We start from the raw sequence: 26,015 nt of genomic DNA, 5'->3' as shown, positions 1-26,015 counted from the left end.
TTTCAGTTCTATATTTAGAGGCTCCATGAACTGAGACAACAGATGTTCTGCGACCAGAGTCCAGAGARGCCAGATTGTTCGCTACAAACCATTCCAGTGAAGGATATTTTGATTTGCCTCTCATGCCAAGTCGACGTGCCTTCATGTTTGGAAATACATTTTTCATGATCTTTCCAAAGTCCGCCGCACTCAGTGGGTGGTAGCAGAGATTGTCACAATAGCTCCTGAAACAAACAAACCAGACAGAGACAGACARACAGACAGTAAACAAGGCATTGGAAATCTCAGTAAAACCAAATAAACTGTTAAATAAAGACAATCATATCAAAACAGTGACATCTGGGTGAAGACGTTCCCAAAGAAATCTGAAACATTATTAGTACTTTCATTTGCAGTGAATGAGGACGTCAAACTGAGTGTTACGTAACAGTCACATAGCATTTCAGACTTTCCGTTCTAGTGTTACCAACACATGGTGCACATCTTTTCCCATGCTTTCTGCATCTATTTATATTGGTGCTTTGGCTGGCAGTATGTAGATCCTTTATAGCTAGCAGTGTATGGTAAAGGTTTATTTATGTAGTAACAGCCAAATGTTATGTACTTTCATAACATTTATCTCATGTCATAAAATAAAACGGCCATACAAATGTGTACCTTGTTCTTGTGAAACCTCTTAGAAGTCAAGTACTCATGGAAAACAAAAGTAAATCCATTTTCCCCCACCTGGTATGGAATTGAACCTATCAGGTATTCCAAACTCCCTAAAAAACCTATACACAGTGCTATCAATATGTTTCTAAATTGTTGTGGTGTCCCTTTCCAGAACATCAAGACAGATTTTTGTTAGTATTTAACAGTGCTATTGATTTGAAAATTACCCGGGCTGGGCAAAATCTCCTTAGATTCACACTTCCCTATGTCCCCTTTCTCAGTCAGATACCCACTTGTACTCGTCATAGACCTCCTGTTTGGGCAGAGAGGTTTCTGGGTGTTCCTCTAGGTGATTGCGGATCCAGTTGAATGCGTGCATCTGCTGAGTGCGGCTTGATGACATGGAGCTCTGATCACTGCTAGAGAAAGCAGGAGAAAATGTTTYTTTTGTGATTGTATTGTAAATAACCTGACTGTCGGATCTACCTTTCCCGCCCCATTTTTCAAACCCAACCAGCACACATCACCCCCATGTCTCTGTGTTGTAAGTGAGAGAGGTTTATGTACCATGACAGTTCTCCAGGACTGGCAGACCCTCTCTCAGTCCTGATGGGCATCGTGTGGAGTGTTGGGGTGGAGGTGTTGAGGTGATGAGGATTAGATGTGGAGAACAAGTAGGAATTGATCATTGTATGATATTGACAACATCAATGAGCAGCGTGTGTGTGTGTTTGTGTGTCACCTGATCCTAAACTAACTTCAAGCCACTGCCCCTGGACACTTGGGGAGATGTGAGAGGTGAGAGGATTGGATAAGTTCAAACAATATGGGGAAATTCCTCTTAGCCCATCAGAAGTAAAGCTATTACAGTATTCCTTAGGCCTAATACATATCCAATCATCTCAGATCTACACACATTCCTAGGGAGTAGGGGTTTGGGTCGATTTGGAATTAAGCGTGCGTATATATATATATATATGTTACAGACCAAATATACATTAGAGAGAAGACAAGACAAATCTACATATTTTGCTAAAAGGTAAAACGTGAAGGGTTGAGGAAAGATGTTATTAATAAGTTATTAAGTAAGGACTTTCAATGAGAACACACACAGGTGCTAGTCAAGTGGGAAGTCAATATCAAATCAAAGATTTTTTTTTTTTTTTTAATGCCAAAGATTATTTTCTATTAAAAAGAGAATATTTGAACACACATCTAACTGGTAGTCCTAAGTGGGAAATCAATATCAAATCAATGCAATGATAAAAAAAATAAAAAAACAGCCAAAGCTTATTTGCGCTCTAAGGGAGAGAGTTTAGCATAACGAGCAGARTTTGACATAACCACAGTCCAAGCTAATGTTGACAAGCATTGTAGTAGATGTGGGGATGGGATAGGGTGCAGAACATCTATATTATGCTACTAGGCTAATGGATAATGGGGTAGATGAACAACAGGCTAAGTCATGTGCAAATGGCGTGGAATTACATGCAGACATGACACAAAACAAATGTTGTTCAATCAAATGAAAGAATGATCAATTACCTTTTTTCACTGTTGCTGGGACCAGAAGGCAACTTAAGGTAGAGGTAGAGTTTCTCGATGTCTGTAAACGTCTCCACATCTTGCTGTAAAAGCRGCGCACAGGGAAGAAGAGGGATTTAATAACAAACATGTTAATATTTTTTTTAAGTGCAAAAAAAAAWAGTTATGTTCTGTCATCCCTGTGAGTAGTAGTGTTCATGGTAGTGTCTTTATCACTCCACTGACTTAACGTGCTCTACTGATGTCTCTCAGACCAAACATGAGAAAATAAATGCTTCTTTTCATTCTCACTACTACAATAATCCACCAAGATACGTTCCACAAAGGCTGACAGGTTGCCTTCAACTCCAGCTTGAAGAGCATGAATAATACAGAAACGTTTCCCATTTMAAATGATCCATTCTTAGTCTACTCTCCACTGAGTGAAGTCAGGTGCTCTCATCGTTTCTGATGTAGTAACAGAGAAAGCTAAGTGTTTAGTTGTACAATGTAGGACTTGTTGAGGCACCATCAGTGTAAAAATGTTAATTAAACAGTTATGAAATGTAAGACACAGACTCTTCAGTTCCAGTGAAAYGTAAAACAACCATTTCAAACAGCCCCTTTATTTCGGTTGGACTAGTTTGAACATTATCTGCACCCGGGAGCGCACGAAACAAATGTTTTTGTCCAATAAACAAATTACTTGCATGGACACGTGTTTTCGTTTAGGAGTTTTAGTTCATTTGACAATGTGAAACCAACTGGACCAAATACATTGTAACAAATAATCAAACTTATTCGAACTATAGTTCAAAACTGTGTATGAAAAACGCCCTAAAAGACAACAATGTTCAGGAACAAATACCCCCCCCACACAAGACAACAAAAACATGGATGATCCTGCAAATGAGATTAGGGATGTAAAGGAGAGATTACAAAATCCGGGAAGAGAGGGAAAGGGGTGGAAATTGCCACAGAGAGAACCACTGATCTTGATGAGGTCTCGTTCAGAAGGATCCTGGATGCATCCTGATAAACAGTGCTCGAGCTAAGATCAATGTGGACAAGTGTCAGGATAAACAAAATTACAAAAAAACATTAAACCTCTTGGATTCTGAATGTTTCTAAAACGTGTGTGTGCAGTAAATACCACAGGGTGTTAAAGATCAACACAGGGGGTCCTCATCCATGCCACAATGACAAAAGCCATGAGGAAATCTCTTAATGAGATCAAACAAATGTTTCCAACAAGGGGACAGGGTTAGTGTGTGTGTGTGTGTGTGTGTGTGGTTTGCACAGAGCTCCTAAGGATGTTCACACACTTGGTCCCTTTCAGCAACAACAACAAATTCAGTGCAGTGTGAACACCAACAGGAACTGAGAAACCTCAAAAGAGACCATCTTAAAAAGGTGGTCTGACTTCGGTTCGCTAGAATTCCAACTGTCCGGTTCCCTTTTTTAGGGCAATGKCAACACTAAACTTCCCAGGTTCCCTTATCATTATTCCCGCACCTCACACTAGACTACTGCAACACTGTTTCCCTGGCCATAAATCCTCACATTGGTGCCACAAAGAGAAGATGGTGATGTGCAGGTTCGAAAATACGTATGCCGTTTTTGGATATTGGATACTGTTTTGGGATATTGACTTTAGCGCTTGTCAAGGATGCACAGAAATACCAAAATATGTGTGGAGTTTTTAGTTCAGATTATTTATTTTGAAATGTGATCTATAAGCCAAGAGAGCTTCATAACTCAATTGTGTGGTTTGAATAGTGAGAAGACATCATGAGACATATGATATGTTATTTTAAAGAGGACTATATGTGAAAAACCCTTAACAGATGACCTTGAAGGAACATAAGGATAAATATGAGGTGATGGAGCCCTGCAATATCCAGAGGGGGTTGTTGCAGCTACCATGGGACAGTGTTATAACTAACAAACACTGATACCTGCTAACCTAACAAACAGACAGTCTTTGGGGGTGGAAAAAATGCATTTTAAAGTTCATTACTCTCTATTTCTTTTTAAACAGTTATTTGCGGTTAGTCAAATAATGCTGGAGGCAGACTTTTCCATGTGAATTCAGATGATTGGGTTGTCACACAGACGCCTTAGACTTGGGTAGCTGGGCTACAGCCCTTTGACATGTTTTACAACACATCAACAAACATTAACTGAGAAAATTGTTTCAGTATTTGGAAGCTATTTCACTGAGTGACTTTGGAAGGCATGCCAAACAGTCCCCATCAAAACAGAGGAGATGAGGTAGCCTAAATCTGGTATTTTCAGGGTTTTGGGGTGGGGGCAGAGGGTCTGGCACGTGCAGCACTGGGTCGCACAGATGTCGTGACAGAGGGGCTTTGGGGCTGTGTCACGCCATGATCTGATCTCCACTGCTCAGTGACCACCTCCACTCCCCGCCTGGGCAGTGCACTAGCAGCACTACAACAGCAAGTGGCCACACATGCCACAGATAAGTACAACTTACAACAGTAAACAAACAAACAAGCACTGGATCACGCTTGCACTCTTACTCACTGTCGGTTTCTCGCTTAAACCTCCCTCTCAATCACACAGACACAAGCTTTGAAACGTGCTGGCACACACACACACTTAAATCCCTGTGGATTGATAGGGAATTTAAACATTTTATGGTTGAGAGGGAGGAGGCAAAAGGAATGGCAAATAAGTCTGCCTGCACAACCGATTGGCAAATGTATTGCCAATTGAGAAATCATGTGACTAAACTGAATAAAAAGAACAAGAAACTACACTATGAAACAATGACAAAGAATGATAGTAAAAAGCTTTGGATCCATAATAAATACCACACACACACACACCCCTAAGCTCAGCTGTGAAACACATTGGCTATTACACAGATGCAAAAAATAAACAAAGCACAATCTGTATCTCACCCTCTCTCTACCCCAGTACTACGATGGATAATGCCAGTTGAGCCCAACCCAGTTCAGTGTTTGGGGGATGGCTGGGCCCAGAGCTACAAACAGGAAACAGCCCTCTCCAACACGCTGCTTCAAAGGGAATAGGGAAGATGATAGGGCGGGGCAGGGGTGATTTAAATTCTGCTGGAGTAGAAGGCGGCAGACGAGAGACTTTGGCTCCAGGCACAACTCTCCAACACGGAGCGGGAGGGCCCTGCAGGGGGAGGAGCAGGCTCACACATCATGTTCTGGATTCTTGATGAGCTGCGCACCGTAGTGGAGCTTTTGCACCAAAATAAAAAAACACCCTCATCTGAAGGGGCCATGGTGCCTCTGTCTACTACACAATATTCACTGTTTAAAAACAGTAACCAACATGTGGTACGATTGTTTTCTCTAGCACCTAATTGTTTTCTTTTTTACAAAAACAATTCAGAAGCAAACACTTAAATGAATAACGTTTATTTAATACGAAGCTGTGAGTGCAATGCACTATTATTTCAAGACCGATTGATGGACCACGACGACAACATCTAAAAGCAGAAGGGATACAGACAGTCCCATGGCATTTCAATGACCCAACCAACCCCCCATAGAGGAAGTCATCGGAGGTAGCAATAATCCGAGGAATACCTAATCCGGGGGCTAGCGGAGTGGGCAGTTAAGCTCACGTAAACAAGCTTTTGTTTAAATGGTGTCTGCTGTAGGGTACCAACGCTAGGGAACATCCGACCACCAGACCAGTGCTTTACATTGTGGTGCAGACTGCAGTGGACAGCCAAAACTGCCTGAATGTCCAGAGCAGCATCACTGACACCAACATTATGGAAAAGAGTTAAACACCCAACACATKACCATAAAGAGAAGCTCTGGGTGCCATAGCAGGGAGGGGACAAACATTCAAACACACAACACAGAGATGTTGACAAGCATGTCTTGACGGCATGAGTGCACAGAGCCAGACAGCCATAGTCGGGTCTGGGGGGTGTTTGTGCGCAGCGCCGGCAGACTGAGATAAACTGAAATCCCCTGTCGTTAACCCTTTCCCCTGGACTGGCCTCTGCTAGCGGAGTGGTCAGCAGCCCCCGTCAAACATAGCCACAGCGTACGTACACACACACTGCTCCCCACCCCGTTCAATTGGTTTCTAAGAATAGACGCATTCGCCCCTCTGTCTTTTCTATTCGCCTCTTTGTTGCTAGGGGAACGGGAGCTCACCACTGGCTAAAGTTATCAGCCACTGAGCAGCGTTAGCGATGGGGGGGGGGGATAAAAATGGCTCACAGACAGACGTCGTGGAGCCAACTGGACTCTCCTTTTTTAGAAGGAGATTCTCATGGAGTGGAATAGAGTAGACAGACACACTGGGCTACGTTACACACCCTCTGTCAGACAAAGGAGCCACGACTACTATTGGTCCTTCACTGGCGGAGCACAGGACATCACACCCTGCTGCTGCCAGACAAGCCCCACTACTCCACACAGCACACTTCCAAAGTGGAAGTAAGGACAAGTCAAGGTTGTTCAAATACTCAAACCAGTCTACAATCAAAGACCAATAGAAACTCAACTATGTTGATATGGACAGGGTTGGGGAGTAACGGATTACATGTAATTAGTTAGATGTAAGGGATTACAAAAAAAACTAACTGAAATCCGTTAAATTACCAGAAAAAAATATTTTAATCAGATTAGATACTTTTGAAAAACTAGATGATTACTTAGATTACTTTTAAATTCAGAAAGGATGTTTGCGAGAGAAAAAACCTGACACTTGTTTTCTCAATGACACTTAAATCAGTATTGAAAAAAGGTGCAAGTTTATGTTTGTTCCACCTGAGCGAGTCTGACAAGTTAGAGACCACTATGATGACACGCCAAATGTGTGATGGGGCATTTTTTTCCTTCAGTAGTGCTCAAAGCATGCCATTCCATGAGCACAGCATTTCTTTTTCAACTCGAATCAATCAGTCCTCCATGACGACAAAATCATAAACAACAGAGTAGGGCTGGCTAATAACTCCTTAGTATTGGGGTCATGCTCAGGTAAAACAATTTGTCTAATTTATACTTCCATATTTCCAAGTCCTATTCTTGAAGATCAAGTGGTATAACATTTATTGGAATGACTGGAATTCTGATAGATATATATTTGGTTTTTAATGTAAAGAAATAATTTAATTGTATTATATGTAGTAGAAAGCGATGGGTTTGAAGAAGCCTTCATAACCAACCCATAAAGTAAAATGTAACATCCATATGTGGCCAGCTATGTAAACTTTAACATTGATTTATCCTGCAATAGATGTCGTTCAATTGGTAACATACATTTTTGTCTTCTTCTAATGCCTCTTAAGGGGAAAGTAATCTAAAAGTAACTGAATGTAATCAGATTACGTTACTGAGTTTGGGTAATCCAAAAGTTACGTTACTAATTACAGTTTTGGACAGGTAACTTGTAAATAACGGATTACATTTAGAAAGTAACCTACCCAACTGTTTGGGCGGCAGGTAGCCTGGTTACAGTGGTTAGAGCGTTGGACTAGTAACGGAAAGGTTGCAAGATCGAAAGCCCGAGCTGACAAGGTAAAAATCTGTCGTTCTGCTCCTGAACAAGGCAGTTAACCCACTGTTCCTAGGCCGTCATTGGAAATAAGAATTTGATCTTAACTGACTTGCCTAGTTAAATAAAGGTAATATAAAAAAATGAAGATGGATACCAGTAGTCATCACTGCTTGGAAGTACAAGATCCCTCACTGTTGGCAATGGTTTACTCTCATTACCGCTGGTAATTAGTTCAGTATCAAAGTTTTATGCCATCAGGCAAGTGATATTAAAACCTGTTGAGGATAGGGGGTGCTGTTTTCACTTTTGGGAAAATCGTTCCCAATTTAAACGTATGTTTTTTCAATATAGTTTCTTTAGATTATTGAACTTTATTCGGACGTTCGGCGGGTTGCGTTGTTCGACTTTGTTGATGTTGGAGAGCGTAGCGCTGCATGGCCAGTGTGCTTGCTAATTCAAGTTGGAAAAAGAACGTTCTGAATCCAAAACAACGACGGTTCTGGACAAAGGACCCATTGTACAACATTCTGATAGAAGATCAGCAAAAGTAGGAACCATTTTGTGATGCTATTCATATATCTGTCGAACTGTGTACTAGTAGCTTTGGCGCTCAGTTTGGTTATTCCCTTACCATAACTAAGTCTTATGTCGTAATGAAGATATTTTTAGAATTCTAACACTGCGATTGCATTAAAGAACTAATGGATCTATCGTTTCCTATACAACATGTATTTTTTTTGTAATGTTTATGAATAGTTATTTGGTCAGAATAGGTGAGAGTCTAATAGAAATATCTGCACATTCTGGGAAAAAGATGCTACGTTAGCACGTTATGCTACGTTATGCTACGTTGTATAACCACGGATTTCAGCTCTAAATATGCACATTTTCGAACAAAACATAAGTGTATGTATAACCTGATGTTACAGGACTGTCATCTGAGGAAGGTTTATGAAGGTTAGTGAAATGTAATATCTTTTGCTGGTTTATTCGCTAACGCTAACGTGCCTATTGCTATCGCTAACGTGCCTTGATGAATGAATGCGGTAGTGTGGTAGGCTATTGTAGTAAGCTAATATAATGCTATATTGTGTTTTCGCTGTAAAACACTTAGAAAATCTGAAATATTGCTGTATTCACAAGATCTTTGTCTTTAATTTGCTATCACCATGTATTTTTCAGAAATGTTTTATGATGAGTATTTCGGTATGTCACGTTGGTGTCTGTAATAATTCTGGCTGCTTTCGGTGCAATTTCTGATTGTAGCCGCAATGTAAACTATGATTTATACCTGAAATATGCACATTTTTCGAACAAAACATAGATTTATTGTATAACATGTTATAAGACTATCATCTGATTAAGTTGTTTCTTGGTTTCTTTGGTTTGTTCTAGGTTAGTTTGGTTGATTTTGTGTATGCTACCTGTGCTGTGAAAAATGTCTGTGCTTTTTTTCTATTTGTTGGTGAGCTAACATAAATATATATTGTGTTTTCCCTGTAAAAATTTTTTTTTAATCGACATGTTGGCTGGATTCACAAGATGTGTGTCTTTCATTTGCTGTATTGGACTTGTTAATGTGTGAAAGTTAAATATTTCTCAAAAATATTTTTTGAATTTGAATTTTTGAAATCTGCCTTTTCAGTGGAATGTGGGAGGAGTTCCGCTAGCGGAACCCCAGTCCTAGAAATCGCGTCGTAGCTAGGCAGGCTTTGGGAAGAGGACATGTGTCTTCTGTATAGGGCTGGCCGATATGGCCTAAAAATCTTGATTATGGGCGATTCACAATATATGTCTCTATTTATTTATATCCAAATAAGCTTTGTTGTACTATTAAAAAAGGTAAAATACCCTGCATTTAAAACAGTCAGGAATAAGCTAATGAATTCTGGGCTTGTAAAATTACATCTAGGCTAAATTTAAGCCTTCCACAACCATAAGACCCACTAATAATTKAATTATTTGATTAAAATAGTTTAACCTTTTTTTATAGCAATAATCACTGATCTGAATTTCAAGTCTATGAAAATGCCAATTTTGTTACAAATTTAACCAGAACCATGCACATCCACTAATAATGACCAAATTCTGGTAGCAGGCATTATAGAAAATGAACACGTCTCATAAACAATCTCACACACAAGCCTATGTGCTTGAGATTGTAGCCAGCTAATCTTTATATTTAAAGTCTAGAGTACTTGGATCTATTTGCTTGCTAACAAGGTAGAACAGTTGAACCGTTATGAATACACCCTCCTGTCCGTCTCCAACTGTTTGAACAACATAGCCTGTTCACTTTGTTTTGATGTTAAAATCAAGTGGCCTACCTGGATAAGATGCTGCTTATTTCTCAGAATGAGTTGCCAGTTCCTTATATAAATGTGTATTTTTATGCTCATTGAACATTTTTAAAACCCAGACTAGATAGCTAGCACATAACAGTATGTGACTAAAATGCTGCTAGCAGTAGGTGGTACCGCAATTTCTTGCACGACAGAAACTGWRCATACATTTTCCACAATCATGTTCATTGATACTCTCGTTTTTGTAGGGTCTGCTCTGTTCTAAATTTTGGGAGTTGAGACATAAAAGGTTATCGTTAGAAGGGGAAATGATCAATTCTGTTGGACCAAATCTAAAATGCAAATAGCAAGTTGAAACTGCTTGTTGTCAGAGAGGTTGAAGTGATCTTTCGGCTTTGTTGTTGTGAGTGGCAGGGGGAGGGGCTTGGTGTCTGTGGGGGAGGGGCTTGGTGTCTGTGGCAGGTGGGAAGGTGCACAGTGTACACAGCACAGAAGGATCGAAGGAGACGAGACCAAAAAGAAATGCTCATAAAAACATTGCGCTAAAACATACATTCAAATTAATTCCATATATCACCCAGCCCTACTTCTGCAGTCATTCAACATCAGCCACTTATAGATCTTACATCTCTGAACTCCATTTGGACTGACTGGCCTGGGTATGAAGACCCGACAAACTACAGCAAACCGCACTCTTCGCAGGGCAAGGGTCCACACATGGATGACAATCCTAAATGAGTCAGTGTCAGCAGACAGTCTACACTCCCCTGCACCTTCACGCGGCCAAGGTTAAATACCCATCCATAATAATATATCAGTCCCCTCGGTACYAACAACATCAACAGAACAATTATAGCCTGGTTGTATTCTCACGCCAACAACAACACTATAGCTTTTTGTTGGATGAAAGACAAGTTCATAAATGGCAGTTACACAACTAGCAATGCTATGTGTCGTCAAAACTGAGCTATGGCGTCAACCCGACAACTTTATTACTGAGTCTGATACCATCTAGGAGAATGAGCTAGATGTGAGAGGAACCCTGATTGCTTGTGTTGAGGCTCAGAGAAACTGAAAGCTATTAGAGGAAACGATAACACACAGGGAGATAAAATGGTAATTAACGGGTTAAGCCTCTGGTTACATTGGCTTGCTACTGTACATTATCTACTTTGTCTCAACCACCTGGCAGATGACCTCTCTCTCACATCACAAGAACCATTAACCTCCGAGTCTTCCAACTAAACGCAARGCTCTACAGCGAATGAATRTTYACACAAAGGGCAGCTATAACTGAGGACATCTGAACAGAACCAGTTCGATATGAGGCCAGACACCAGAAAGAGATGCATCATGCAGACCCTGATGGTGGAAGACTAGTAATATTACTAAGACATTACTAGTGGAGCGTGGGCTGAGCATTAGTGATTCAACACACACACACACAGAGATAGGTTACACCACTCACTCCACTGAAAGACTAAAAACAGCCACCTCTCCCCAGAGACCATTCTCACATCTCCATAAGACACAGWCTGAGGCAGGAAACAACCACAGTGTATCAACACAAGTTTCATTATTGATGCGTGTTCTACTTATCACCACTGCTGACACATTCAAAGTCTGTAAATGAAAACAGAGGGAAAGAGAGCGGTTAATATTAGACGCTAGTGCTTTCCCATGTCCTCTAGAAATCCTTAAGAGGCAAAGAAAACAAAGTCTGTCGGAATTGAAAAACACAAGACCCTTGTGGAATACAACTGAAGGCATTAACCTTTAATGAGCGCAGCTGATGCAAGGTGGCATGTGAGATCGCAACATTTAGCGCCGTAAAGCTGACTGGAGTACGGGAGCTCATGCGTGTATTGCCGACTCTGGCACCTGCCATGAACATGGAGATTTGTGTGACACTTTAGGGCTCCAGGGATTCTGCACTTAACAGTACACGAGACAGGACTTTAACCACTGGGATTGGGGTCCCCTTTCACTGAGGAGAGAGAGACAGGTCAATGAGGACAAACATCCGTTGACCTCCTTATATGTGTAGCCTGAGTGCAAAACGCAGGCTTCAATGTGGCAGTGGTGGTGAGTGATTTGATTGCTTTGACAGGTCTAGCCGTCTATCCTCAACATACCTGTTGGTAAGATACACCTCTGACAAGCTGAAGCCCAGCCTGCAGTATTGAGTAAACACAGGTTTCCCAGAGTAACTAGAGTGTAGCCTTGACCTCTGCTCAGTCTCCTGCCGGCAATGCACTGGATCTTACCTCAGTGTTGTATAGCACCCAGCTCTATTGACAGGCAAAATATTTCTATACTTGGTCAATTACAGTACATAGGGCCAAATCCTCACGTGAACACACGTAAACATCTTGAACTTTCAGGTAAGCCATGTGCTGCAGATGTTAATAGGAGATTTGTGTGAAAGTTTGACTGAGTTATGTTCAAGTATGTCAAGTTGGGTTTTAGATAATGTATGTTCAATCACACCGTGGTTGACTGAATTTCAGTTGAAGGCCAGAACCTATGAGCAAAAACACAAAGGGCTAAAAAGATGAGGTGATGACAAAGGGACATGACCGCTGGTTTGGTTACAACACCAAGCACAGAGGTAAATCATTTCATCCCATCTTCTGGAGACCATTATGAGCCAAATACTGTGTAGTATAACTATAGAACTCATGAAGTAAGATTAAATGGGTTAGTGGAGTTTCAGTGAGATCATTCAACAGGACTGAGCAGTATTTTGTCAGCAATAGCTGTTTCATAACGGGGCTACTTTCAGCTCTGACTTCAAGTGTGGTATAAATAAGTCAAACATGGGACCACCTRTTTAAATACTACATTCAGAGTAGATGGCAATGCTGCTTCTCTTCATCCTCTAACATAGTCTCACAACACCGGCGAGGAGGTGAGATAAGCACAGAGATTACATTTCAGAAACCTAAAATTGACTTTACCTTATGCAAGTCAAAAACCAACCTTAAACATTGGGGGAAAGTATAAGAATTGTGAACAGAGCATACATTGTGGTTAAAGGCTTTATGACAAGGAAAACTCACCAAAATATTGTCCACCTTTGACTGTACAGATTTACTGAAAAAAAAGAGAAACATAGGACAAATTAGTATGACAAGTGTAACGTGAGCACCATGCATAAACCGGATTTATTAATAAATCATTGTAACCTAAGGCATGAGACAACCCTCCCACCCGCTTCTCTCTGGTCATAACCAATATATCCCAGGAACACGTTGTCTTATGTAAAAATGGATACACACACTACAGAAATGTCCTATAGCACTCAATGCCTATTAATAACCCCTCCCTCAAAAAGTCCTTGACAGTCATTGAGGGGACTTMAATCCAGTACCAGGGCCTAATCCATATAAAAAAGTACTGTAAGATCTGACTTGACCTCAGGGCAATGTCATACAGCTAGAAACACAGAAAGGAAAGTCAACCTATCATTAATTCATCCCACAGCAAATTAGTCAAAGGACCTATAAAGAGACAGACAAGCTCTTTCAGACAGACAGTTAAAATCAAAGAGAAAACGGACTCACTGACTGTTGGTTACAATCGTTCACAGACAGCCTGTTACAGTTCCTCACAGTGAAGTGAGCGGAGGCTGCTAATGCTTTAGTCAGAGATTCTCGTGGCCCCTTGCTGAGTCCGCCCACTCAAAAACAACACACATCTACTCCCATAGCCTGAATTGACCCAATTTCCTCTCCATAGCCTTCAGAAATATCACGTGAGGCAAGGCCAAGATATTGGTGTGAACCACAACACAACTCAAAAGGTTGAGAGATGCAGAATTGTAAATAATTCTCTCACTCTSWGTGTGTGTGTGTGTGTGTGACTACACATTCTGCAGCTCAAGAGGTGCGTGGTCCATGACACTTCTCCAATTGAACAACATGGTAAATCCCTCTCTGTGTGGCTCCGCCCACTTTCAAGTCAGTCTACCTGGATAACACAGTAGGAGATGGTAACTTGGCTCTCATGCAATGGCCTCTCATACTACTAAGAATCAATGCAAGAACTGGTCATAATGAGGCAGGCTGGCCCTATTTGATCATCTACTACAATGAAGGGGCAGAATCTAGGACTTACTTATTTGTTAAGTAAAAGTAAAGGTCAGGTTCAGATGTCAGGTTGTTGCTGTGTGATATGGGGCCAGGTCAGACTGAGGGGCTGTTACTAGGTTACTCGGGGCAGGGCAGAATCAGGAGACTGTTATTAGCGGTGACAGAGAAAGTAAGCTTTAATGGACTGTTACTAGGTGATGCCAGGATTTCTCAGTGTTGATAATAAGCAGGTCTGCCAGGTTCCTCTCATTATGCTGTTTCTAGGTAAGGCCAGGCAGGTCCCGAGAGAGCGCCTCGTTAAGTCATTGTTGCTGTGGAGAGCGGGAAAGGGGAAGACAGGATTTAGATTCTCCCTGCCAGCTCCTTACAGCACATCACTCCAGTTTTAAATGTTCTGCAGCAATTATACCCCAAATTCTGGTCACACAGAGCCCCTGACTGAGCATGACTTAACAAGCTCTGCCTAGAATCACTTAGTCTGGACTAGAACCTCACTTGGCAGGGTACACAATAATGTTGATGACTGGCATTACAAAGGGGGTTTAGGGGTAAATCAACCTGCAGTATAAAAATGGCACAGATTCCTCTGACATTATTATAAATTAAAAAAACATTCCTGTGGGTCAGAGTTTGTGTTCCTATAGAACAGCCATCCCTTCCTGTCCCTAAATTCTGAGTTTGGTGACTTTCATGTGAAACATGGACCCATTGCCATGCAATGTACCTACTGAGGAAGTCTGGTTTCTAAACACATCCTGTTGAACCCTGGGCTGGCAGTAGACTAGTTCAGCTCTGAGTGATGAACCCACTCACCCTGCCTATGTTGGCCTAATTCATCTATATCCAAACTGCACTAGGTAAACTTCAACATGTCTGATCTAATTCGTTTAGTGGCATGCACCAACCACCACAGCTTGAGATTTACATGATTGATTGTATATATTTGCAGGATTTTGTCTCTCACAACAACCTTTCTGCACTAAGCAGCTAACTGCTGCATGTATTGAATTACCCTTAGCTACCCAGTTCAGAAACCCTTGAATGATCAACAACTAATGTGCCTACATCTACCACACAACAGGTCTAATTTCAGCCTTTTAATAAATCACTCTGAAACGTTGAGAGAGATAAGAACCTAAGTCAAAACACAAATCGACATTCAAAAACGATAACTGGTAATATGATATGAAATAATAAACACTAAACCTAAAATGTTACATTAATAGGGACTGTGTATTGTTTTTTCCTGAAAAGCACCCTGATTTCCAAAGGCAGCAGAGCAGACACACTACTGAGCCTCATTTTGACTTGTTTTAAGGACATTACATCAAAGTTAGATTTCTTTAGTTGAGCAGTAGCAAACACTAAAAACATGGTGTACAAGACAACTGTCTGATTTGCGTGTCTGAGTGGACTAATCCATTGTGCAGGCCAGGCCGTAACAGTCATTCACTCTAAAACATGTGCTACTGAAATTGTATATGGTTAAGGACAATGGTGCAACATTAATAAACCAACCTAATTAGGTCTATAATCAATAGCCTAACTGTTAAATGTGCCTGGCTTTATAAAATCATCCATATATAATCTATAGAAATACGAAATCCTGCTTCTGTTGCATATTTGAGTGTTTGTTTAAATAGCCTACTGATTCCGTGAGCGCCAAGCGTCACGCAACCACAACATGTCGGACAATTAGACAATTTCACAAATTGGGCTGTTTTTTAAAATATTTGCTATCTTGTAATAAAGGCTTTACACYTTTTTTGTTAGAACAGCATCTTTGGTATTACTTATAATTAAATGTTCAGATCAATTATAATAATCTTCCTTTTCTTGATCTCATTATTATTACTATTATGATCATCATTATAATAATAAGTAATGTCATTATCATTAGAAGGCGTAGTATAGCAGCCTTGTAGAACCACCATCGATCGCGCTGTAGGCCTAAGAGAGCATCCTGTTTAGTCTTAATACCATAACTTACCTATATTTAAATACTTACAGTGCATTCGGGAAGTATTCAGACCGCAGACTTTTTTCACAATTYGCTACGTTACAGCCTTATTCTGAAATTTATTAAATTAATTGTTTTCATCAATCTACACACAACACCCCATAATGACAAAGCGAACAGGTTAAGAAAATGTTGCTAATTTATTAATAAAAAAACAGTATTACCTTATTTACATAAGTATTCAGACCTTTTGCTATATGCATCCTGTTTCCATTGATCATCCTTGAGATGTTTCTACAACTTGATTGGAAAATTCAATTGATTGGACATGATTTGAAAAAGGCACACACCTGTCTATATAAAAGGTCACACAGTTGACAGTRCATGTCAGAGCAAAAACCAAGCCATKAGGTCCAAGGAATTGTCCGTAGAGCTCCGAGACAGGATTGTGTCGAGGCACAGATCTGGGGAAGGGTACCAAAACATTTCTGCAGCACTGAAGTTCCAAGAACACAGTGGACTCCAATTCTTAAATGGAAGATGTCTTGGTGGTTACWAACTCGTCCCAGTTAAATAAAAGGTTACATTTATAAAAAAATAAATACAAATAATAATACTTATTTCTTTTTTCAGCGGCAGGGACTGGGAGACTAGTCAGGATCGAGGGTAAGATGAACGGAGCAAAGTACAGAGAGATCCTTGATGAAAACCTGCTCCAGAGCGCTCAAGACTTCAGACTGGGGCGAAGGTTCACCTTCCAACAGGACAACGGCCCTAAGCACACAGCCAAGACAACGCAGTGGTGGCTTTGGGACAAATCTATGAATGTCCTGAGACACCTGAAAATAGCTGTGCAGTGACGCTCCCCATCCAACTTGACAGAGCGTGAGAGGATCTGCAGAGAAGAAATGGGAGAAACTCCCCAAATACAGGTGTGCCAAGCTTGTAGCGTCATACCTAAGACTCAAGGCTGTTATCACCGCCAAAGGTGGGTCAAAGTAAAGGGTCTGAATAATTGTGATCAGTTTTGTATTTTTAATACATTTGAAAAATGTATTTTTGCTGTGTCATTATGGGGTATTGTGTATAGATTGCTTTTTCCCCTCAATTTAATCCATTTTAGAATAAGGCTGTAACGTAACAAAAATGTKGAAGWCAAGGGGTCTGAATACTTTCCGAATGCACTGTATTTAGGCTACTGTATCAATCAATCATTCATGTCATCACACGAGCCATTCATGATTTGAAATACAATCAAGCATTTTAGTTATAAAATAAAACAAAGCAACCCTTGAAAAATTTGCTGCAAACAATAAATAAACCGTTCAATTTTGGCAATTGCATTCACAAACATATGTGACTGTTTTAAGTCTTTSCTGTAATAAAAGGCTTTACAAAAAAATAAAACATTACAACATACTCTCGGCTAYTCTTATACTTTATTTAGTGGCGTCTCTTGATCTCCAGTATTTTCCACAACTAGTCAAAWTGTATTCCACACATCTGATTTTCYATTTACCTCCTGAGCAACCAGTAAACAAACATTCCCCCATTTAGAGTTTGTCACATCCTCTGCATCCATTTTGCTGTCATATGTGTTATGGTGATCGGAGTTTGCTATAACCAATTTATTGATGTGATGCTATGCTATGCTATAGGTCATGCCCTATTGTTCTATGTATTGCGATGCATACATGTATCACATAAAGAGAGCAAGGGTTAAGGGTAAAGGGAATGTTTTCCTAAACAAATGAGGGATTTCAGTAACAGAACTTTCCAGTCAGAAATGACTGGTCAAAAGAACAGACGACTCTCGGTCGATGAAGATTTTTTAAAGTCGGGGACAGCCCTAACAAGACTGCATACATTTTTTAAATAACAAGTTCAACAACAAGGAAAGGGTAGAATGTGYGTATCAGGACAAGGCATACACACATAAAATGAGAAAAAAATWAACTTTTCTCTAGATAGTAGGCCTACCTCCTCAATGTGCATGCACTTAAATAAACTAATAAAATGTCCTTCAAGCACAGAGCCAGAAACAAAAAATTACCCTTAACACATTTTCAATTGACATACATTTACATTTAAGTCATTTAGCAGACGCTCTTATCCAGAGCGACTTACAAATCGGAAAGTTCATACATATTCATCCTGGTCCCCCCGTGGGGAATGAACCCACAACCCTGGCGTTGCAAGCGCCATGCTCTACCAACTGAGCCACACGGGACCGTGACATACCTGACATTAGTTAAATGTTCTTCTGTTGCCTTTGAATTTACAGGCCTATCTAATCTTCAAATAATCTGCTGTGTTCACGGAAATCAAGCCACAATGCTTATTCTGTTGCTTCGCAGGTTTGTATCAAATTCACTCCAAGCACAAACCAATTCTAAACTGAATTCCAAAAGTTCCTTGAGAGGAAGGTGAAAATGAGGGGGAAAGGAAACAGTATCGTATCATGCTTGGCGGGAATGAATCCATTAAGGGGTCCTCACCACATAGCTAAATTTACTCCTTTATTTGTTAGTTTAAGGGCTAACCAAAATGCAAGGGATTGTTTGTGGGCCCATCCAAACACAGTCATTCAGTAATCTGGCAAAAACAAATCTGATAATAAAATTCTGACTAGTGTAAAAATGGAAAAACATCTTACGATTGCATTCCCTACAAAAATAGACAGGAAATTTCACTCAAGATATAGAAACCGCACCAAAACGCAATTAAGGACCTCCAAGACGACAAAGAAATTCTACCTACGACAGTAGCGGTGAAAATTTCTAGAAAATTCTGCACTCCTAAAAACCGCCTCATGTTTGCCAGTGGTGAAGCTAATTTTTAATTCTCTTTGAAGACGATCCTCATTGTGTTTGGATTTCCTCCCCTCCTTCCAATTCTATCCTGTTTCCCCATCCTATTCTGATAAACACTGCCTCCCCCAGTCCTTACAGACAGACAGCGAGAGAAGACAACGTTGGAATCAATTCAAATGCTACATTCAGCTCCATTTTAATTTCATTAACAGACACAAAATTGTAAATTTAATGCCACAATGTGTTTGCATAAATCATCAGGCGACAAGACTATTCCAATGTAGTGAGCTAATGTAATACCAAATTGTAAACCTGTCATGCTCAAACTTCAAATGTACTATCAGACAACTCAATCACACAGCATAACAGCCACACTGAACGTGAATCAGTAAAAAGGTCAATTAAATGGCAGATTGAACTAATCTAATGTATTGCAGACTTATTTGCTTAAATTTGAATTCGATGTACTGTATCTTACAGGCTGACTATACCGGTCGCGTGCGTTGCAAAATAAATTTAGAAATCTATATTATTCAATTATTGCGCGCGCCAAAGAACATCTGCATTGCCACGGGCTAAAATAGAAGYCTGTTCTATTTCTGACGCAGATCGCGCTGCAAGTCCTGCCTCTCCCATCTCCTCATTAGGTTATAGAAGTAGGTACCCACGTGCCATCTCCTCATTGGTTATACCCACGTGGGTGACTGAAAGACGAACGACGTCGGTGGAGGTAATGCACCTAAGTTATGAAAGTTGTCGATCCAATATAAAGTCAAGAGAAGAAAAAGCCTAGAAGGAGGAGAGATGACTAGAAACGATTCGTTTGACCGTTTTGTGTGTGGATTAATTGTCGGAGTAGAGGACCTTGAGCATTTCAGGTAAAATAACAACTCAATGTTTATATCCTAGGACAAATTAGCTCGCAACAGCAAGCTAGCTAAATAGGACAAATTAGTTAGCAAGTGCAAGCTAGCTAGCTAAATTGCCATAAAGGTTTAATGCTTTTCGACCTGTCCCCAAATTAATGTAATTGGTTCAGAGTTTGTTTTGATATTTTAACTTCTTAGCCCTAGGGGTCAGAATTATTATTATTTAATTTTTTTTAAATAACGTGCCCAACGTAAACAGACATTATCTCTGTCCCAGATCGTAGAATATGCATATAATTTACAGATTACGATAGAAAACACTCCAAAGTTTCCAAAACTGACAAAATATTGTCTGGGAGTATAACAATACTTAATCTGCAAGCGAAACCCWGAGAAAATGTAACCCGGAAGTGATTTTTAAAAACTGTGTTTCCTGGCCCGTCTAACCTCCATTTAAAGGGGTATCAACCAGATTCCTTTTCCAATGGCTTCCTCAGGCTGTGACCAGGCTTTAGACAGTGTTCAGGCTTTTAAATTGTTGAAAAAATGAGCGACATTTTTTCAAAAGTAGTCAAGTGTCCTCTGAATATATTTCCTGCGCCGAGCAGAGGGGCTCACCATTTTCCGTTTTTTCTCTTTTGTCACTACAGGGGTGTCTGTGTTCAACTTCGACATTTTGCGTCTCCAAATTAAACTGCCTCGTACTCAAATTCTTGTAGCTACGAATATGCATATTATTATTTACTATTGGATAGAAAACCAATCTCTAGTTCTAAAACCGTCTTTAATTATGTCTGTGGAGGTGAACCAGAACTCTTTCTACAGCGGAAATCTGTAGGTCTGAAAACTAGGCTCTGATCTCGGATCAGTTTTTAAGCTCTGTGTTGTGCCCTATGGATCGAAATGAACTGCACCGCCTCTCACCTGAATGTCATGATAACCAATTGAGAATGTGAATGGTGTTTCTACGTATTTCTCGAGAGCTTATAAAAGGGCAAGGAACAGGTCGCTTCGCGCTCCCTTTTCGACTTTCCGCCATTACGCAACGCAAGACCCCAGGATTGCATTTTGAAACGCTCAGTTATCGCCTTAGATATGTTCCGTCTGTAATTGGAATGCCGGTATAGGTGTTAGAAACATCAATAACGAAGTTATTTGAAACCGATTTATATCAGTTTATTGCGAGATATGATGCTATTTTCGGAATTTTCGTAGAATTGCGTTTGAGGGATTTGGACATGTGTGGGGGCCACGTAGCTACTGTTAGCTTGCTAGTTCCGATAGTGTGAAGTGGGACTTTTACAACAAAGCACACGATTCTTTGGACAAAAGGACACCTTGCCAAGTTCTGATGAAAGCTCGTCCAAAAGTAAGAACTATATGATTTTTCCGTATTTATGTGTGGAAAAATGTAAAAGCATTTTTCGGCCAATATTGCCGGCACTAGTCTGGCTGTAACGCACACTGTATGTCTTGAACGTTTAATTTTAAAATCTAAATCAGCGGTTGCATTAATAACCAATGCATTCTTCATTAGCTGTCCAACCTGTATTTTTTTAGCCAATCTAATCGTAAATAATTCGTAAAACTTGGGTGCCCTTCCAAGATGGCGCCTGGCCAGAATGCATTGCCATGTTGACTGATTACAGTAGCATAACCACCGATTTGGTTGATCGCTAAATATGCACATTTTCGAACAAACATCTATATGCATTGTGTTAATTATGATGTTTACAGGACTGTCATCTGAAGAATTCTGAGAAGGTTAGTGAAAAAATTAATATATTTTGGTGTGATAACGTATATCGCGCTTTTGCTGCGAATCAATGCTGGGGTGATGTTAGCCTCATGTGGTATGCTAATATAACGATATATTGTGTTTTCGCTTGTAAAACACGTTAGAAAAATCTTGAAATATTTGTCTGGATTCACAAGATGTTGGGCTTTCATTTGCTGTACGACTGTGTATTTTTCAGAAATGTTTTAAGATGAGTAATTAGGTTAATACACGTTGCTCTCTGTAGTGTATTCTAGTCGCGTTGGGTGAGTTTTGTGATAGTGGCTGCAATGGTAAACGTTGATGTATACCTGAAAAATGCACATTTTTCTAAAAAACATATGCTATACCATAAATATGTTATCAGACTGTCATCTTAGGAGTTGTCTTCTTGGTTAGTGGCTTATTATACTCTTTATTTAGTCGAATTAGTGATAGCTACTGATGGAGTAAAAAAGTGGTGGAGTAAAAAAGTCGGTGTCTTTGTGCTAACGTGGTAGCTAATAGATTTACATATTTGTGTCTTCCCTGATAAAACATTGTTAAAAATCAGAAATGATGGCTGGATTCACAATAATGTGGGCTTTCATTTGCTGTATGCTGTGTATATTTCAGAAATGTTTTAGGATGAGTATTTTGGTAATGACGTCGGTCTCTGTAATTATTCCGGCTGCTTCCAACGCTATTTCAGATTGCAGCTGCAATGTAAAACTGTGATTTATACCTGAAATATGCACATTTTTCTAAAAAAACATATGCATATACATAAATATGTTATCAGACTGTCATCTTATGAAGTTGTTTCTTGGTTAGTGGCTATATATATCTTTATTTAGTCGAATTAGTGATAGCTACTGATGGAGTAAAAAAATGATGGAGAAAAAAAGTTGTGTCTTTTGCTATCGTGGTTAGCTAATAGATTTACATAGTGTGCTTCCCTGTAAAAACATTTTAAAAAAATCGGAAATGATGGCTGGATTCACAAGATCTGTATCTTTCATTTGGTGTCTTGGACTTGTGATTTCATGAACATTTGATTATATGATATCCCTGTGGCTTTAGGCTAGGCTATGCTAGTCAGCTTTTTGATGGGGGGGGATCCCGGATCCGGGTTGGTGACTCGTTAGAGGTTAAAGAATAGGTTATGGTCCGTTTGAAATATTATCGAGTATGTTTTGTTAAAAACAACCTGAGGATTGATTATAAAAAACATTGACATGTTTCTACGACCATTACGGATACTTTTTGTAATTTGTGTTCTCAACATAATGCGCAACCCAAATGGCGTTTTTTTTGTGATAAAAGTAATATTTATCGAACAAAAATAACATTTGTTTTGTAACTGGGCGAGTCTCGTGAGTGGAAACATCCGAAGATTATCAAAGGTAAGCAATTCATTTTATTTGCTTTTCTTACTTTCGTGACCAAGCTAACCAAGCTAATTAAGGCTAACTGTTGTAGCATTGAAAGCTACACTCACAAAAGTTAGATTTCTTTCGCTGTAAAATATATTTTCAAAATCTGACACGATAGGTGTGTTTTGGTATATTTCACTTGTGATTGCACGATTATAAATATTTTTAGTAATTATTTATGCACTTGGCAACCTGCAATTCTAGCGGTTGTTTAGGAAAATGATCCCGTAAAAGGGATCCGTAGCGCAGAGAAGTTAACCTGCGTGTCGTGATCGCGTTTGGTGTGGGGGGACAAAATMAATTTGCACACACGCATAGCCGGTTTGGGTTCCGTGTTACTCAGACAACCCCCTCTGCTGGTTCACAAGGAAACAATTGAAAATTCAAATCCCACTCTCTCCTAAGATTTTGTATTTCTGGCCAAAAGAAGAAAAGAGTCATGAAAAAGCAAGCAGCTCTAGTCACTGTATCTCAATGGATWCAAATTGCAATTGTGTTCGTTGTCYGTAGCTTATGCCTGCCCATACCATAACCCCACCGCCACCATGGGGAATTCTGTTTACAACGTTGACATCAGAAAACCGCTTGCCCATACATTGCCACACATGTGGTCTGCGGTTGTGAGGCCAGTTGGACGTACTGCAAAATTCTCTAAAACGATGTTGGATGCTGCTTACGGTAGAGAAATTATCTGGCAACAGCTCTGGTGGACATTCCTGAAGTCACCATGCCAATTGTACACTCCCTCAAAACATCTGTGGCATTGTGTTGTGACAAAACTGCACATTTAGGTGGCCTTTTATTGGCCCCAGCACAGTGTAAAGATCATGCTGTTAAATCAACTTCTTGATATGCCACAAATGTCAGCTGCATTGATTATCTTAGCAAAGGAGAAATGCTCACTAACTGGGATATACATTTGTGCATAACATTTCAGAGAAACAAGCTTTTTGTGCGTCTTGAACATTTCTGGGATCTTTTGTTTCATAGGACCAACACTTTTTTAAACCCCTTTATCTCTCCAATTTYGTGGTATCCAATTGGTAGTTACAGTCTTGTCTCGTCGCTTCCACTCCCGTACGGACTCTGGAGAGGTGAAGTTCGAGAGCAGTGCAACCTCCGAAACACAACCCAACCAAGCCGCACTGCTTCTTGCCACAATGCCCACTTAACCCGGAAGACAGCTCACCAATGTGTCGGAGGAAACACCGTACACCTGGCGACAGTGTCAGCGTGCATTATGCCCGGCCCGCGACAGGAATCACTAGTGCGCGATGGGACAAGGACATCCCTGGCGGCCAAACCCTCCGCTAACCCGGACGAAGCTGGGCCAATTGTGCGCCGCCTACCCATAACCCCACCAACCCCGTGGGGAATTCTGTTTACAACGTTGACATCAACTGCCAAATTAATCCTCAGTCTCCCACTGACTCGCGAGACATGCAAAGCTCTCATCGTAACTTTCCAAAGGGCAGTCCAGCACCACCAGAACCAAGCCAAGGACAGATCTTTTCCATGGGAGGCAGCATTTACTTTTGTGCCAGATCTCCAAATGTAGATCAAAGGTATCATCTATCACTCGGCTGTACTAACATTTAGCTGTACTCACCCAGTCAAGTGTAATGTGCACCATTCAGGACTGTAACCTGTAGGTAACATTAGGGCAATTCCATGGTAACAGAATGATGCTGAGACAGATTTTTCACCTTAATATTCATGCCAAAGAAAAACCATTGATTGCAMAGTTAATAAACAAACCATAAAAAKCTATGCACAAGTACTACGTTCCACAATTTCCACTGACAATGTTACAAAAACACATTTAGTAAAATTACAGTAAAATGTTCCTCAGTTTTTATGACCAAGTTCTCCAAAAACTCTTAATCTGGTCTGATTTACAATTCAAAAGACAGCAGAAAGAATGAAGTTTCAACTATGATGTGAAGTGGATTAACACCTAATAACAGAATGAAACATGGGTCCCTGWTCTGTACAATACAGAAATGCATAATTATTAGGAATGTAACGATTCACCGACATGTATCGATATGTACAGTTGAAGTCAGAAGTTTACATACACCTTAGCCAAATACACTTAAACTCAGTTTTTCAGTTTCACAATTCCTGACATTTAATCCTAGTAAACATTCCCTGTYTTAGGATCAATTTATTTTTAGAATGTGAAATGTCAGAATAATAGCAGAGAGAATGATTTATTTCAGCTTTTATTTCTTTCAKCACAGAAGTTTACATACACTCAATTAGTATTTGGTAGCATTGCCTTTAAATTGTTTAACTTGGGTCAAACGTTTCAGGTAGCCTTCCACAAGCTTCCCACAATAAGTTGGGTGAATTTTGATGTTTTAAGATGAGTGCGCATCGGTGTTCGACGCCCAAACCGTAGTTGCTGCTTGCGGAATGTTGGAGCATGCGTTGCGGTTCAAAAAAAAACTGATTTTGAATGTTACAAATCAATGGTTCACACATTTTTTTTGCTCATATTACATTCTTTCGACCTTCTGAAAATACCTCATTGATTTTGTGACAACTGATGAGTCCTCTCTTTCAGAGTTGAAGTGCGATGTAACTGCGTTGACAGTCAAAGTCTACAAGTTTGCATGCGTGCCGGACAACCCCAGGCAATATCAGTAGCCTAGTCAAACTGCGCACTGTGCCCAGTTTCGTGTCCTGACCAATGCGAGGAAGGCGGCCTGTTCCCGATCTTGCATGGTACCTTCACATTCGTTTATGCTAAATGGGTTGCGTGATATTAGTTGAGTGACGACCTATCGTAATTTGTGGCTTTAGTTATATGTTATCTATGGCGATTGTGTGAATAAGTGTGTGTTTTACCGAGAATTTAAGAAGTAGTGCGGCTCGGTGTCTGCCGGAGGAAGCTCAAGTCGTGGCTATGTATTTACGGGTCCTTGCTTTACTTTGGGTTTGGAGCAAGTCGGATTGTGTTAGTGTTGATTGTGCAGGCGTTTCACCGATCAGGCGCGAAAAGATCGTTTGTTCCATGAGTTTTCTCTTTAAAATCAGGTAGTATAAATGGTGCTTTTGCTATAAGATTATAAAATTTCAAA

At 40.2% G+C, this 26,015-nt stretch overlaps 2 protein-coding genes across 5 annotated transcripts in view; one reads left to right on the top strand and one right to left on the bottom strand.

Moving 5' to 3' along the window:
- The window catches only part of LOC111969121 (transcription factor 12-like), a 345,264-nt gene that overhangs the window by 170,671 nt on the left and 148,578 nt on the right, over positions 1–26,015 (top strand). The window lies entirely within an intron of this gene.
- LOC111969392 (DNA-binding protein RFX7) overlaps positions 1–26,015 on the bottom strand; it is a 51,787-nt gene that overhangs the window by 11,410 nt on the left and 14,362 nt on the right. For 2 of the 4 annotated variants that reach the window (XM_023995494.2, XM_023995496.2), the window contains exons 2-6: positions 13,064–13,097; positions 2,200–2,282; positions 1,222–1,260; positions 948–1,073; positions 108–224 (exon numbers count right to left, since the gene is read on the bottom strand). In XM_023995494.2, the coding sequence (XP_023851262.1) occupies positions 108–224; positions 948–1,073; positions 1,222–1,260; positions 2,200–2,282; positions 13,064–13,097 (399 nt within the window). The remainder of the gene's footprint in view (positions 1–107; positions 225–947; positions 1,074–1,221; positions 1,261–2,199; positions 2,283–13,063; positions 13,098–26,015) is intronic. The other 2 variants (XM_023995495.2, XM_023995497.2) reach the window with 2 other exon arrangements.

Source organism: Salvelinus sp. IW2-2015, linkage group LG10 (genome assembly GCF_002910315.2).
Source record: "Salvelinus sp. IW2-2015 linkage group LG10, ASM291031v2, whole genome shotgun sequence".
In the NCBI taxonomy this organism is placed as follows: Eukaryota; Metazoa; Chordata; class Actinopteri; order Salmoniformes; family Salmonidae; genus Salvelinus; species Salvelinus sp. IW2-2015.
This window is presented reverse-complemented; position numbering and strand designations above follow the sequence as displayed.